This window comes from Eschrichtius robustus, chromosome 9 (assembly GCF_028021215.1).
Source record: "Eschrichtius robustus isolate mEscRob2 chromosome 9, mEscRob2.pri, whole genome shotgun sequence".
NCBI classification, from domain to species: Eukaryota; Metazoa; Chordata; class Mammalia; order Artiodactyla; family Eschrichtiidae; genus Eschrichtius; species Eschrichtius robustus.
The window spans coordinates 51,791,508-51,808,961 of record NC_090832.1 but is presented as its reverse complement, the minus strand read 5'-3'; the positions used below and the strand labels follow the sequence as shown (position 1 = coordinate 51,808,961).

At 39.3% G+C, this 17,454-nt stretch overlaps 1 protein-coding gene across 3 annotated transcripts in view; it reads left to right on the top strand.

The window, feature by feature from the left end:
• The window catches only part of AFG1L (AFG1 like ATPase), a 199,941-nt gene extending 183,535 nt beyond the window's left edge, over positions 1 to 16,406 (top strand). For 2 of the 3 annotated variants that reach the window (XM_068551089.1, XM_068551092.1), the window contains exons 11-13: positions 9,649 to 9,789; positions 14,049 to 14,162; positions 16,062 to 16,406. In XM_068551089.1, the coding sequence (XP_068407190.1) occupies positions 9,649 to 9,789; positions 14,049 to 14,162; positions 16,062 to 16,295 (489 nt within the window). In that variant the 3' untranslated portion in view covers positions 16,296 to 16,406. The remainder of the gene's footprint in view (positions 1 to 9,648; positions 9,790 to 14,048; positions 14,163 to 16,061) is intronic. The other variant, XM_068551090.1, reaches the window with a different exon arrangement.
• Positions 16,407 to 17,454: the final 1,048 nt, after the last annotated feature.

Below are 17,454 nucleotides of genomic sequence, written 5' to 3'. Positions count from 1 at the left end.
CCTCTGTATACTCTGTTCCTCTACGTCCGAGGTTCCGCACCCTTGGATTCAACCAACCATGGATCATGTAGCACTGCAGTATTTACTACCAAAAAAATTCTGCATGTAAGTGGACCCACACAGTTCAAACCGTATTTTTTAAGAGTCATCAGAAAAATCTTAAAGTAGATCATAAAAATACCTCTAAGTCTATCACTCAGACCACTTAGAGATAGCAACTGTTAGTATTTTTTACTTATTTACTTAGCCTTTGTCCTACATATATGTTTTGAATACAATTATAATTTTTCATTATCCTTTTTTCACTTAACTTTTTACCATAAGCATGTTTCCATATCATAAAATGTTTTTCATAAACACCATTATTTGTTGGCAACATATTATTGCATTATATTAATGTGCCCTATTGAGCCATTCCTCTGTTTGTTATACTTTAAAGTTGCTTTTGGGTTCTCATAGTCATAAATAATCCTTGTGTATAGCCTTTGGTTGAATTTCTGATTATTTCCTATAGATTGATTTCTAGAAGCAGAATGACTGGGTCAAGTTTATGACTTCTTTTAGGGCTCTTAATACAACCCAACAATTTTTTTTCTGGAACACCTGAACTGATTTACTCGTCCAGCAGCAATGGATGTCTCATTATATGCTTTCCAGCATTGAGTAGTGTAATTTATTTTTCTTTACAGAATTGCAATATGAAAAATGATACATCATTCTTATTTTGTCTTACTTTGGTTACTACTGAGCTTGACTATTTTTTTTGTTTGCTTATTAACCCCTTATAATTTTTGGTCCATGAATTGTCTGTTCAAATTCATTCTTTTTCTATTGGAATGCTCTTACAATTTTAATTTTATTGCAGTCAGTCCTTGTCTCCCCCAATTCCTTTTTCATGTCAACTTGCTTTCTCTTATGGCTTTCTGTTTTCATTCAATTGGGTCCATGTCATCTTGTACTCTAAATAAGGACGCCACATAATTTTCTGGCTTTTTTTTCTTCTAGTTCTTGTATACAGTAAATCATGTTTTATTTTTGGAAGTAAGTTTTATACTGCACCATAAAAATTCCAAAATTGATTACAAAAATAAATGAACATAAAATAAATGACACTATATATGTGCTTACATGTATTTATTAATTATGTAAAACCAATCTTTTTTTTAACATCTTTATTGGAGTATAATTGCTTTACAATGTTGTATTAGTTTTTGCTGTATAACAAAGTGAATCAGCTATATGTTTACATATATCCCCATATCCCCTCCCTCTTGCGTCTCCCTCCCACCCTCCCTATCCCACCCCTCTAGGTGGTCACAAAGCACCAAGCTGATCTCCTTGTGCTATGCGGCTGCTTCCCACTATCTAATTTACATTTGGTAGTGTATATATGTCAATGCTACTCTCTCACTTCGTCCCAGCTTACCCTTCTCCCTCCTCATGTCCTCAAGTCCATTCTCTACGTCTGCATCTTTATTCCTGTCCTGCCCCTAGGTTCGTCAGAACCATTTTTTATTTTTTTTTTAGATTCCATATATATGTGTTAGCATATGGTATTTGTTTTTCTCTTTCTGACTTCCCTCTGTATGACAGACTCTAGGTCCATCCACCTCACTACAAATAACTCAATTTTGTTTCTTTTTATGGCTGAGTAATATTCCATTGTATATATGTGCCACATCTTCTTTATCCATTTATCTGTCGATGGACACTTAGGTTGCTTCCATGTTCTGGCTATTGTAAATAGTGCTGCAATGAACATTGTGGTACATGACTCTTTTTGAATTATGGTTTTCTCAGGGTATATGCCCAGTAGTGGGATTGCTGGGTCATATGGTAGTTCTATTTTTAGTGTAAAACCAATCTTTTGCTATAAAAGCTAGGTCATATTTTTTCTACATGTGCTGAACTTGCTAATGACTTCTAAAACATGGGCTTTTCTTAGTAAATCTCTCTGTAGCAAGTATAGTATTTCAGCAAATCACCCCAAATTCAGTGGCTTAAAAAAAAATAAGCATTTATTATTGCTCTCTAGTCAGCTAGGAAGTTGGGAAGTCAGCTGGGAAATTGTTTTGATCTATTTTGGGCTCACTTATGCATCAGCACTCAGCCTTGCTGATCTTGGTTGGGCTCTCTCGTCTGTTTGGGGGGCTGACTGGCTGTAGGCTGGCCTGAGATACTTTCTCAGCTTAGACAATTGGCTCTCCTTCTGTCCCTTCCCCTTCTAGCAGGCCAGCCTAGGTGCTGCAACAGAGTGAGCAGAAACATGCAAAGCCTCTTGAGACCTAAGCTCACAACTGGAAATTTGTCACTTTTGCCTCATTCTATTGGCTGTGATAAATTACAAGTCCAGCCCAGATTGAAGAGTTGTGCAGATAGACTCCATGTCTTCATTGCTACAGCTGGAAAGTCACAATCCAAAGGGTGTGGACAAGGAGGCAAGAATAATTGGAGCCATAATTGTAATCAGACTACCCCATATAGACATTCTTCGTTTCTCCAAAAATATTTTAAATGAATTTTAAATTACCATAATCTTACAGAGAATTTTTTAGTTAATGCATTTGAATGCCCCAGACACCTTTAAATACTGAATGCTAGTGAAAGAGAGGGGGTGAGTGGTCCTGTGGAAACATTAGTATCAGCTTATTGGTCATAGTGATCAAGATGTCACACATCAAAAATGATACCATTGGTGATACCATGGCACACTGGGCTATATAATATGATTTGGCAGCATCTATATGTGGTTTGGTGAAAACATTTATTATATTTCTGTATATTATGTAATCATGAGAAGAAAAATAAATTTACAGAGATGTTTTAAATATGTCAAACACTGAATTTGAACAAAACTGTCAAATAAAATCTTTTCAAATTTGTAATGAGAAAAGTTATCTCTATGAATATAGCTTTTTAAGAATCACATTTGATGTTGGAAATGGCTAAATGCAGTTCCTGATTTAAAAAATTTTAATGATAATCTGAAGAAAATTTGAAGAGAAATTTTTGATAGTTACCATCTTATGTGAATAAGAATCCTTGTTCATACAGGAAGTGTTAGAAAGCCATCCACTTCCAATAATTGTGGACTCTTTGTCAGTAATTTGCACCAACCTTGTAGTTAGGACAATGAAAGAAGTTGGATGAATTAAGTATTAGGATAGGCTAACTGTGGAAACAGACAACGCCCAAATCTCAGAGGCTTAACAAATAAACATGTGTTTCTTGCTCATATCACCATCCAGTGCAGGTTAGCCAGGAAACTGCTCCCTGTGGTCCCTCATGGATCCAGGCTTCATCCCTCTTGTGCCTCCACCCTCCTTTAAGTCCTCAGAGTCCTCTCTGTTCAACCAGGAGATGAGTAAAGGAAGTGAGGAGTCTGTGTGGGAGGTATTTATGGGCCATACCTAGAAGTGATGCATATCACCTTCTGTTGCATTCCACTGGCCTGAATTTGATCACACGGCCACACCTAAATGTAATCTAGCTGTGTGCCCAGGAAAATGAAGAAAACATAGACATTGGTGAGCACTAGCAGTCTTCTTTTAAAAAACAAGTTGAGCTGAACTGAACTTGCTTTTGGCAGCCTAGTTGGGTAGTGAGACAAAAGGCAAAGACTAGGGCCAACAAAAGGTAGGGGACCTAGTAAACTGCTCTCCACTTTGGTTGGAGCCCTAAAGGACTGCACTCTAGGAATAAGAGTGAGCCCAAAGTAAACCAGCTCTCTGTGGACTTCAGTCAAACTTTGTGTGAGCCAAGTAGCTCAGAATACTTTCAAGCCTTGAACTTGAAATTCGTTCTACAAGTGTTTTTTTTTTCAAAGAAAAAATACAGTACACAAAGTTAACCAAACATATGAGGAGACAAGACAATAAAATTAAAACACCAGATATTGGAATTATGAGTTCATATTTTAAACAACTAAGCTTACATATTCAAAGAGATTTAAAAAGAAAGATAGGCTTGGAAATTTAAGTGTAGGAATCTAGAAAATATAAAAAGAGAGATATCAACCTTGAAAAAGAACCAGTAGAATTTCCAGAACTGTAAAGTGTACAACCAAAGTTAAGAACTCAATGGATGAGTTTAAGAGCAGATAAAACACAGCTAGGGAGAAGCATCGTGGAGTAGAATATAGGTCAGAGGAAATTATCCAGAATGAATCATGAAGAAGTGAAAAAAAGAAAATACAAAAGAAAGGATAAAAGAAATGGAGATGATGAAGTTTAACTTAGGTTCATTTAGAGTAGCAGAAGGGGAAGAGAGAGAGAGAGAAAACAGAGCAGAGGTAATAAACACATGCAGATGGACTGGATATTGTCTGACAGTTATGGAAAAAAGGAACACAATGCGCTGGTCATCAAGCTCACGTGGAGAAAAATTGCTCAGATTAAGACACGATATCAATGGGAGCATATCAACCTGGGCTAACAAGCTGGGCTAACATATACCTAACAAGCTGTAAATATTGTATACTATTGATTTTTAATTTTATATAAGCAATTTTTAATTTCCAATTCATGTACAGATCTCATTGAGTATATAGCATAATTTCCTGGAGAAAACAAATTTTGCAGTGAATTTTAGTTATTTTAATTGTGGTAAGCATCAGGTTTAATTGTGATAAGCATAGAAATGTCGATCGTTATTTTAAATTATTTTTTACCACTCATTTTCTTCAAAGGGTAGCAATAAATATATGCAAGTTATTTTTGATTATAGAAAGTTGGTCTGCGAAGACGAGATCTAGATTCCAATTCATTGCTTTAAAGAAAAGATGCACAATTAACATCATCTGCTGTCTAATCTCAGGACCATTTCTGAGGTCCATATGTGTCTCTCCTCTTTGTAATATACAGGGTGAACTCTTTACTGATACACACAAAACAACAAGGGTTAAAGGCAAAGACTTGCATTTTGACATTACTAGGCCTTTGATCTGGGGACTCTGGTGCTTGGCCATGAGGGCTTAACATGAACTATTTGGGAATGCTGCCATTCATCCCATCCCCTCCCTCCCTCTTGTCTCCCTGGTGTGAAGAATCATTAGCTGAATGTAACTATACAACCAAAGTCAGATTTCATCCCAAATATCAAATCCGTTTTCCTTTGTCAAACTTTAAAGGAGAACACACGCATTCAGCTTATGATTTCTTTTTTTAAATGTCCCTGAAAAAAATCCTACTTCTATAGATTAAGAAAGCTTAGGGATAAAAAGAGAAATGTCCATGACAAAACCGATACTATGATCTCACACAGGTGAGGCATAAATGATAAGATGCCCGCTATAAAAATGATCTCCAAAAAAAGCATTATTGTTTTTGCTGTTCAAAAGTAACACAAGTTCACTGGGGATAAAAAGTCCAAAAAGTATAACAAAGAAACAAAATTAATCTTTCATTCCACTATCCAAAGATAACCATTGTTAACATTATGGTCTATATCTTTTCTAGTATGTTCCTACATGTGTTTTCTAGGATATACAACAAAGGCTTACCTGGGGAGTGAGGAATTTGGGCCAACTAAGAAAAAGTGGGATTTTTTGGTAGGTGTTTCAATTACTTTGGTGACAAATGGGTATAAAAGAAGGAGTAGGCCTGCTCCCCAGGCTATGTTGTGTTTTATTCATACACTCACTAATGCGTTCAATAAATATTAAGCACTTCCTATGTGATATGTACTGGGTTAGGGGCTGTTCATTATGTGGGCCTGGGGCTTTACCACACACAGGTGCTCGTGTTATTACCACAAGACATGTGGGAAGGAGAGGGCCTGAGACATATGCTATTTTTGTCCTCTACATATGACTTCATGGAGGGCTGAGGTTCCAGGAGGGCAGATATTTTGGTGGACCACAGACAGGAAGGACCAGAGGGAGTGGCTCTTACCTCCTGAGTGCAAAGGCAGAGTCAGACTGGACTGTTGAACTGTTGAACTGTTCACTTGCCTGGCTTTGTGAGCTGAGGAGAAGGTTATTTAATAGTTAATAAAAGAATAGCTACTATTTATTAAGTGTTGTATGCCAAACAGCATACTATGCATAAATCATTTTACTTACTTCTCACATGAACTCTGTAAGTTAAGAACTAACATTTATTGATCACTTACTGTGTAACCACCACTGTTGTAAGATTTTACATGCAATCAATGCATCAAATCCTTGGGACAAACCTATGAGACAGGTTATGATCCCTCTTTTACAGATGAGGAAATGGAAGTTCAGAAAGACTTGCTCAAGGTCACATACTAGACATGACAGACCATAATTCCAAAGTCCTTATGGTATTTTCTCTCACAACTATTTAACTTATTTAATTAATGAAAAATAGTGTTTCTAACTAATAAGAAACCCCCATCTCTCCCCAGATTCGATCCTGGGGAAGTTTGTTGAGTGTCACTTCTTAGACACTTCAACATCGAAGCCAGGATAAGAAAACAGACTCTTTAAATAAATATTTTTTAAAACTTTATGTTTTAAATTTATTTATTTATTTATTTTTGGGTGTGTTGGGTCTTCGTTTCTGTGTGAAGGCTTTCTCCAGTTCCGGCAAGCGGGGGCTACTCTTCATTGCGGTGCGCGGGCCTCTCACTATCGCAGCCTCTCCCATTGCGGAGCACAGGCTCCAGACGCTCAGGCTCAGTAGTTGTGGCTCACGGGCCTAGTCGCTCCGTGGCATGTGGGATCTTCCCAGACCAGGGCTCGAACCCGTGTCCCCTGCATTGGCAGGCAGATTCTTAACCACTGCGCCACAAACTTTATGTTTTAAACTAATCTTTTTGGAGCTGATTTCTTTGGGGAAAAGACTTCCTTCTTTGATTAATACATTTCATTATTTTTCATATTTTTAAAGAAAAAGGTGATATTACTCTCTTCATAGCCTAAATTGGGATTTCTTTGGTAATTAATAAGCTCTCCTTTATTTAATGACTATTTTTTTATTGTGGTAAAATAATATATAACATAAAACTTACCACTTTAATCATTTTTAAAGTGTACATGTCAATGGCATTAATTATACTCACATGCTGTGCAACCATCACAACTCTCCATCCCTAGAACTTTCTCATCATCCCAAACTGAAATTCTGCACCCATTAAACAACTTCCCCCAATGACTATTGTTCTTAAAGGAGATAGATAACTATATTAAGCTTAGTTTTCTTTACATGAATGAGCACATAATTGTCTGAGGGATATGAAGGAAGGGGATATTTGCCAGTATAATGGCAAATGCAGAGCCTACTGACAAAGGTATATAATTTGTAAAAATAGCTGAGTGGGCAGAATTCTGATTTTCAGCTGCCCTAGGCACTTCAGTGCACTTCTGATAATGATTTTCCTTGGGCATGTAGTTATACTGATAGAAATCATATCCATGCATAAAGAGTGAGCTTAATTATACATAACTACATACCTAAGATGAGGTTTTACATTTTTTTTTACATATAATTTCTGATTTACAAAAGATGAGACTCTAAATTCTAACCGATCTCAGAAAAGTAGTGTGTGTCACCCTCAGAGCATGAGTGTCTTATTGTATGAGTTCTCCTTTTTACAGGAAGACACTGTATATTACCTTCCCCCTCCCCCTTTCGGGAATTGTTTTCATTACATGGGATTCCACAGTCTCATCTGGTCCCTGCTGTGACTCTGAGGACAGGCAAATGCACAAAGGCTGATTTAGGGTTTAGCATGTAGTCGGGGGGGTAGAGCAACGCTAACTGGTCCTATTGAGAATGACACTTCTTCACACCTTCAACTCATTTGTACTGAGCCTAATCATTTGAGCTGAAAATAATAAAAATAAAAAGCAGCTAAAGTGGGTTGAGTGGTAATGTATGTTCCAGGCACTGTGTAAAATGCTTTGCATGTATTATTTTGTTTAATCCTCACAACGCTGTGAGATAGGAAACAATTCTCATTTTACAGATGGGAAAACTAAGGAACAGAAAGATTAGGTTACTTGCCAAAGACACACCATTAATAAGTTACAGACTGAGGATTCAAACCCAGGCTGTCTAGAGCCCTTGTTCCGAGCTGCTCTGTTAACACACCCTCCTGGTCCACATCAAGCTTGACAGCAGTGTTTCCTCATAACAGAGTCAAGGTTAGACCAAAATAAACCACACGCACATTCGAGCGCCTATGGCTGAGGTGAGCAGGGAGTCTCAGCTAAGGTCAGGCTCTGGGTCTGGAGGTAGAGGCTATCCAGCCAGGGAAGGGAAATGGAAAAGGCAAGGTCATCTCTTTTCTGGCCCCATTTGTTATTTGGTTGGTGAGAGGAGAGGGGGGGAAGGGGCCTCTCTAAGCAGATTTCAAAGGCATCATGTCATTCTTTGTGCTCTCTCTTTGGTGTTGTGCCCCTTCGCCCTAGGCTCGTAGTTACTGCATCCTTCTTAGAACTGCTCTTCTTGAGGGAACCACCTCCCCCGAGCTTCACTCTCTGATTTACTCTTACCTCCCCACACCTCCACTAGAAGTTTTCTGAATGTAACTGATTTTAGCTGGTCATTAGTATAGTGGTGGCCTTAAATGGATGGACTCTAAGGTGAGAATGACTCTCCCCTTCCTTGCAATTCCCTGATTCTCCCAGGAACATAGCCCTGTCTACATTTCTGAAAGCAGGAGTTTTAATGCAAATTACCACCCCAGTGAGGGAGACATTTTTGAACAGGGAGGAGTATTAATGAATTCTGCCAGAAATTCAGGAGGCTTAGCCATCTGTGTCCCAGGGATCATTTGTTGGGATCCAAGAGCTTCCAGAGGGACCTGAGAGCAGCTCCTGACCTGCTAGTCTCCTCCACATTCTCGCAGGGCCAGAAACACTCTCCTGGCCCTGCTCATGGTTCCTGCCCACAGGGCACAGTCATCCACACACAACTTAAAATGAGAAGTGACTCTCCTGGGAGTGTTCCTAACCCCAAAGAGTGTTCGCAAGTCGTTTTCATAACTGTCGTGAGTTAACTTCCTGTTTCAGGAGCAAGCACTTTACATCTGTAGGTGGCACCTTTGTGAATGGTTTTGTGGACCCTGAGTGCTGCATCCTCCTCGTGTGTAGAGGTAGCAGCTGCACCACGTTATGCTTGAGGTCTTGGTCTACTTCTGCTCATGAAAACCCTCTGGTATTCCTTACAGAGGTTAGCAGTGTTTACTACATTGTACTTGAGTAATTGTACCTCAAATTAAATGAAAGATATTTTCTGATGCTTTTCATGCTGGAGCATAGTCTTTATTTCAAAATGGTGACATAATATTCAGCTGCCATGATAAGACAGCTCTATTTACTAGTAGTGACAGTTTGCAGTTAAGTCGTAGGAGGGATTTGTCAGGGTGTGTTTAAAGTCATGTCGTATAAATAAAAAAGAGTAAAGACTGGATTTAGGATGGGGGGCCTACAAGATACCAGCGGAGGTGGCCAGAGTTATTCTTTCACTTCCCACCAAGGTCTTGCCTTCTCTCTTACTTGTTTACAGCACTGTTACAGTATAGTGAACTCTGTCTTCAGCCTACTCTGAAAACACTGCCCCGTTTGGTCAAGTTACCCCAAAGCTACCACCTAGATCACACCATGACAAGAAAAAGAGATGTTTTCAACCAGAATTGGCTTATTTCAATTTTCTATTCTTTATTTCATTTTAATTATAGCCACTTGGAGCCAGTGACTATTTGGAACTGTCAAAGAATTTTGATACAGTATTTTTACGAAACATTCCACAATTTACCCTGGCAAAGAGGACCCAAGCTCGGAGATTCATAACTCTCATTGATAACTTTTATGATTTCAAGGTAAGGATGTGGTACATTTTCTCAGAACTAAACATTTTGGACTGTGGAGCGAGATTATCTGGGCTGGAATCCTGGTCTACCACTTACTTCTCTGTACCTGTTTCTTCATCGGCAAATTGGAGATAATAATAGTATTTACTTCAGAGAACTGTTGTGAGGACAAAATAAACTAATCCAGGTAAACCATTTAAAACAACACTTGGCACAAGCTGAATGCTGTATAAGTACTATTGGTAGTAGCAGTAATAGTAATAGTACTATATTAAAAATCCCATCATAAGACAGTCTGCTATATTACCAAATCCTTCGTTCAACCAGACATATAATGTGCTCTGTCTATGAGGATGCACAACACAATGCCTCACCTAGATTGAGTGCTCAATAAATACTTGTTGCATGAATAAATTATTGGACTGATAAAATAATGAATGAACAAAATGAATGAATGAATGACTAAAGTGCCCTCCTCAGTATTAGAGTTTTCTTTCCCTCTGACCCAGAAATCCCAGTAACTGTCATCTCTCTAAAAAAAAAAAAATCCAGGTGTTTTAGCATGAATTGCAGAGCCTTTGTCCCTTCATCAGAGGCAGTTTGCCTAGTGGTTAAGGAGTAGGCCCTGGGACCAGGCTGAATACCTTGAAGACCAGCTTAACCTCTTGAACCTGAATTGGCTTCTTTAGCAAAAGAAGGCAATAATGGTATTTACCTCATAAGATTGTTGTGAGGTACGTGAGCATGTAAAGTACTTAGAACATCGTGTGGCGTACAGTAAGCTTTCAATGAAGGTGAGCCACGATTAATAGTATATACCTATAAATATATATTTACAGTAAAGTATAAGTACCACTTCAATTTAGAGTAAAATATTGTTTCACTGTTAGATACAGTTTTTCCTCCTTACTCCTTGCACAGAAAGAGATAGAGCAGTGATTCTAAAATTGAAGGGACTTTGAGGGGAGGAGAAAGTACCAGAATCTGCTGGGAGGGAGAGGTGAGATTTTTAATGTTTCCTTTATTCATTCATTCAACAACCTTTATCATGCCAAGCACAGTGCTAATTCAGTGACAAGCAAAGCCAGACATGGTGCCTGCCTTCATGGAGCTGATAGTCTAGTGCTGAAGAAACACTAATGAAATGTGCGCAGAGCTGAGTGTAAAGTCCTCACTGGGATGTTCTCTTGGAAAGAGAGGGGAGTTGGTGCTGTGAGAGTACAGGGGGAGAGTAAACTGATCTTTGTGTGGGACATGGGGGTGGGCATGGAAAGTCCTGCTGAGGACCAGCTGCACCAGAATCACCTGAGCTACTTAAGATCCGGATTCCAGAGCCCACCCCACCCCCACCAGCAAATGAGGACCAAGGATGGGGCCTGGAGCCTGCTCGTTCACCAGTTCCTCAGGTGCTGCTCACAGACGCTGAGGTGTGATGGCCAAGCTCAAAGTGCAGGGTGAAGAGCCCTCACCAGGGTGGCGAGTTTGCAGCAAAGGCCCTGTGATGGGCCTGAGCATGAAGGGCAGCCTGCGTGGCTCTGGTGCAACGCCGAGGGCAGCCTGCCTTAGTGAGCATGATCAAAATCTGCTGCATGCTTCCAGGGGGTGTGCGAGCAGGGAGTCAGCAGAGGCAGGAAGCTGAGAACACCAGAGCTTAGGGGTCAAGTCCTGTCACTTGTCTCCTTCTGGGTCACTCATCCAGAGACTCTGCTCTGAAATAATCGCATGGGGTCCAGAATAAATCGCCTGGAGGTGGCACTCTGTTTTTAGAGGGCAGTGCTTCAAGAAGAAAGTGGGAGAGGGGCATTGGTAGGTGGTTCTTAGACTGGAGGATTGATAAACTCTTATTTTTTTTTAATCTTTCGGCTAGGAATACCTTAAAGAAAGCTTATGGTCCCCACCCCTTAGTCCCACCCCCTGATCCTACCTCCCCCCACTATTTCACGTCTTCGTTAGACAAAAAGATTTATCTGGCAATATGATGAAATATCAGAACTACTCTCCTAACATTTGCTTTAACTAAATCACGCATTTGGAGTTTATACTCTTTTTTTAAAGCATAGTCGAAATTATCTTATTTCAGAAATTGGGAGCATTAAACAGACATTGTTCTAGAATGTATTCTAGATGTATCTGTGAAATGAGGGCATTCCCATCTAAGTAATGAAAAAAGTATCATTTGTGATTTAAATAATTTATAAGAGGAGGTAAAAGGCCATTTGGATATAGAAAGACTAGTCCCAAACATCAATACATTATTTTAAAGTATCAGCATATTTACTTAAATAATGATTTTAAAAAGATGGCTGTGAATCCTGAAAACAAATTCAGGTCTCCTTAAACATCAAGAAGAGTATGTTTTGTATATAAACTAGTGGAAATAAAATTTATAAAGATAAAAAAGCTGTTTCTGATATATGATCACGTATGTACACTCAAAACACTATGTAATCAAGAAATATTAATGTCAAGCTTAGTCTTTTTGAAGGATGTCTGGCAGGATGCTGAAATAAATGTAGGTTCTGGAAACTCAGGGTATAAGTAGAGTAGCAATGCACTGAACTTAGCAGTCACCTATGCAGCAAAGTGGTAACGGTGCATCTGGGGAGCATCTTTGATGCACACAGAGATGGGCTCCAAACAGTCAGGTAAAAATGTCAGCCTCAGTTGTAATGGAAAAACCACTGAACTTAGAACTGGAAGATCTGGGCTGTTATCACAAGTTGAGACCTCTCCAGGCCCCAGGTTGCCCAATAAAACCTTTGTTCCCGGGGGCTTCCCGGGTGGCGCAGTGGTTGAGAATCTGCCTGCCAATGTAGGGGACACGGGTTCAAGCCCTGGCCTGGGAAGACCCCACATGCCGCGGAGCAACTAGGCCCGTGAGCCACAACTACTGAGCCTGCGCGTCTGGAGCCTGTGCTCCGCAACAAGAGAGGCCACGACAGTGAGAGGCCCGCGCACCGCGATGAAGAGTGGCCCTCACTCGCCGCAACTAGAGAAAGCCCTCGCACAGAAACAAAGACCCAACACACCCATAAATAAATAAATTTATTTAAAAAAAAAACACAAAAAACCTTTGTTCCCTACTTCAGAGGGTGGTATAAGCTGTGTGGAAATATTTGTAAAGTACTATGCAGTTTAAAAATATCACTTTAAAGAGACTCAAACTATAAGAAAAAATATGGACGTGGTCAAAAGGCTTTTTTAAAAAGTATTTTGTTTCAAAAATACATTTGGAAACATCTGTGATCCTAGGCTATCTGAATATGGGTTATGTGGTTTGTCTATTTACATTTCAGAGATATTCCAGAAATAGGAAAAAAGTTTTCCAAATATTGAAATCCACCTTAAAGAAATGCTGGGGCTTCCCTGGTGGTGCAGTGGTTAGGAATCTGCCTGCCAATGCAGGGGACACGGGTTCGAGCCCTGGTCTGGGAAGATCCCACATGCCACGGAGCAACTAAGCCCGTGTGCCATAACGAGAAGCCACCGCAATGAAAAGCCTGTGCACCGCAACGAAGAGTAGCCCCCACTCGCCGCAACTAGGGAAAGTCCGCGTGCAGCAACGAAGACCCAACACAGCCAAAAATAAATAAAAATAAATTTTAAAAAAGAGAGATTTCCATATAATTATTTTTTTAAAAAGAAATGCTATATTCACTTATTTATGCAAGATTTTTATTCATGAAGAAGATACAGTGTAAATGGGTCCTGCCAGTTTTGAAACTTTGACAACCACATTTTGCTTATGCTTCTTTTATGGACGTTTAAGCATGGAGATTAATGAAATTTTTAGTAGCTTTAGGATAATTTAGGATAACTTCAGGATAATCAGCTAAAATCTCTAATTAGAAAAACAGATTAATGAAATAGGAAAAAAAATGTCATAGATTGAAGCTTTAAAATATATTTTTTTCCAAAATAAAGATAGGACTCGGAGAAAATGTGTAGAAGTAGAAATAAAGTTAAGACTGTTACTTAGATTGAAAGAGGAGTTCAAGGCATTGTTCTTTTGTAAATATGCATTCTATAAACTCATAAAAGTGTATTTTCGCCAAGTACCAGTTTTGCTGCATATATTTAGAACCATTTAAAAATATATATCACTTTAAAGAGACTCAAACTGTTAGAACAAATATGAACATTTTAAAAGCAAAAATCCAAGCTCCCTGTTATGACAAACAGATTTTTATTTTATGAGAAATTTGTTTTTACCTTCAACTTGTGAAAGGTAAGGAGTAACACCATTTACTCATTTTCCTCTGTTTCAGGTGCGCATAATTTGCTCTGCATCAACTCCCATATCAAGCTTATTTTTGTATGAACATCATGACAGTGAGTTGGAGCAAAGCAGAATACTGATGGATGATTTGGGGCTGAGCCAGGTAGGCGATATTAACATAATCTCTTTTTATTATAAAACAGCTTAATTGTTTTTGGTTTGATGCATGGCTACATTTTGAAGAAGGAATGCAGTATGTATTTAACCACTGATTTGCTGCTCTCTTCTAAAGCCAGTATAGCAGACGTATCCTCAGCATCACTAAATGTAGAGAATTACAGCCTTAGAGTGGAAGGAATCTTCGTGATCATTTTTGCATATGATAAAAACAAAGTCCAGGGAAGTGGATTAATGGGCCTGCGGTTACACCACTGACTAATGGCAGGCCAGAGCTGGATCCAGGCACCGTCTTTGGTTCTGGGCTCATTCGGCATTCTGCTACACCATGCTGCCTTTTCTGGATATCCTTCTTCATGTCTGCTGGATTTGTAGAGTGCATGATACAGTATCCAACCATGTGAACTGGCTATTCCAGGACTATGAAGTGCCTGGCAAGGCCCTTGCTTTAAAAGAAATCCATGCTTCATCTCCTAACCCCCATTCTGTAGACATTTGTGGAACACCTGTGGGTGCCAGGCTCTGGGGACACACTGTTGGTAACCAGCCTATGCTGGCCTAGTTCTCCTGGAGCTTGGAGTCTGGTGCTTCACCCCAAGCCAAGCAGAAGTGACTTTGCATTTCCTTCTTCTGCATGAATGTTACAGGGTATATTTCTCAACTGTAGGCAATTGAAGTATTAGTCAAAAATTTAAAACTATGAACATTCACCCCCAGAATGAGGCCAGCCCCATTCTTTCAACCCCAGTGTTGAAAGGCTATTTGGAATGAGGAGACAGTTCCTTATTGACCTGAGTAGAAATTACACATTCTCAGGAATCTGGGAAAATGAGGCCAATAATTCTTTAAAAAGTAAACTTTCAAAATATGATCATTTAAATCTACATGTAGAAATAAATAGCTGCTTATGATCCCATTTCTCTAAGAGTGATACATCCAAATAAAGTCTTCAACAATTTGGAAGAATACACTTAAGGGGCTACATGATCTCAGTTCCTAAAGTCCTTTAAATCATTGGCTTTAAAATTTTTCTTCTGATCAGGGTTCAGATACAGGGCAAAGTAAGCCAAGCACTTGGGGCTAATAATCATGAAGAAATCAGGGCACGTGACCGTAGGGTGATGCAGTTTTACAGTAGGTCAGTAACTTGGACTTAGGAGTCCAGAACTTTTCTCTGAAAGAGTGTAATAGCAAACCCCTAAGGAAAGAGACAAAAATACAACGTTCACTTCTGGCCACAGGCTGGTGTTGGAATCACCAGTCCCAGGATGTTTACTGGCCTCACAGGGGGCTCCCCAGCTCAGCTGCTACATGGGAGGATCAAGTGTCCAAGCAGTTCAAGACCAAAAGCAGCTCTGGCCTTCCCGAAGTAAGCTCCCAGGCACGATCTCCAGGCCCACAGGAGACATCTCAGTCACCCAGTTTGGAAAAGGCTCTTCAGAGGTTCGTCTTCAGGCCTCCCCTCAGGAATGTGGCCCTGTCTGTGGAGCTTCAGAAGAGGGTCTCAGCCTCGTCCTGACATACCAGAACTTCTGGGGTTTTCTGTTACTTATTTCTGCTGTGCACTTTTTGAGAAAAAATTCCTTTTCTGTCTGGAATGTCCTTCCGTTAGATTTTGTAGAGAACTTTCATCTGAGCAAAAATTTTCTTATTTGGATTTTGGGGTGTTGTTTCAGCTTTAATTATTCATCGAATGTTTTCTCCCTGGTAATTTGTTCTGTTTATTGATTATTGGTTTAAATTAGCTGATTCTCTAGTCTAATTTAAGAAATTGTATATGAAAAAAATTTATAGAATATTTTGTAATATAAACCCAAGAAGTATTTTTTAAAGCCTGTACTTAGTTCTTTAAATTTTTAGTTGTGGGGGTTTTAATTGGTGCTAGGTTGTTGTTTTGTTTTGTTTTTTGGTAACCAGGACTCAGCAGAAGGACTCGCCATGTTTACTGGAGAAGAGGAAATCTTTGCATTTCAGCGCACAATTTCCCGACTCACAGAAATGCAGACTGAACAATACTGGAATGAAGGGGACAGAAGCAAGAAGTAGCCGTCACTTTTGCATGAATAAAACTCTGGGCAAATCATTACCACAGGGAAGAACTCTTTATTATGGGACTTGAAGGAATCATTTTCTCATCATTAATTAAGCACTTTGTCCTCTGGACCATTTTTATCTAAAATTGCTGTCAAAGATGTAGTGGATTAGTAAGTTAAAGCCATTTTTAGGTCTACTTTTTGCCTATTTATTTGGCCTTATTTCTGCACCACAAAATTAAAATCAGCACTCCTGAAGTTGAATGTAGGACTAGGCATTTTGGTTTCATATTAAGCCACCTGAATGAACCTTGAACACACACACACACGGTAAATGCAGGGTGTCCGGACATCTCTGAGCTTTGGCTACATGGTAGCCACACAATAGAAACACATCTTTATGAGAGGGGAAGAAAAAAATCTACATTTCAATTCAAAACAAGGAAAGCTTTATGATCTTATTTCTTTTCTTTTTCCCCCATGGTACCTTATATGACCCTGGCTTTTTTTTTTTAAACATCTTTATTGGAGTATAATTGCTTTACAATGTTGTGTTAGTTTCTGCTGTATAACAAAGTGAATCAGCTATATGTATACATATATCCCCTTATCTCCTCCCTCTTGCATCTCCTTCCCACCCTCTGCATCCCACCCCTCTAGGTGGACACAAAGCACCGAGCTGATCTCCCTTTGCTATGTGGCTGCTTCCTACTAGCTATCTATTTTACATTTGGTAGTGTATATATGTCCATGCCACTCTCTCACTGGGTCCCAGCTTACCCTTCCCCCGCCCCGTGTTCTCAAGTCCATTCTCTACATCTGCATCTTTATTCCTGTCTGGCCCCTAGGTTCATCAGAACCTTTTTTTTTTTTAGATTCCATATTTTATGTGTTAGCATACAGTATTTGTTTTTCTCTTTCTGACTTACTTCTCTCTGTATGAAAGCCTCTAGGTCCATCCACCTCACTTCAAATAACTCTATTTCATTCCTTTTTATGGCTGAGTAATATTCCATTGTATATATGTGGCACACCTTTATCCATTCATCTGTCGATGGACACTTAGGTTGCTTCCATGTTCTAGCTATTGTAAATAGAGCTTCAATGATCATTTCGGTACATGACTCTTTTTGAATTATGGTTTTCTCAGGGTATATGCCCAGTAGTGGGATTGCAGGGTCGTATGGGTAGTTCTATTTTTAGTTTTTTAAGGAACCTCCATACTGTTCTCCATAGTGGCTGTAT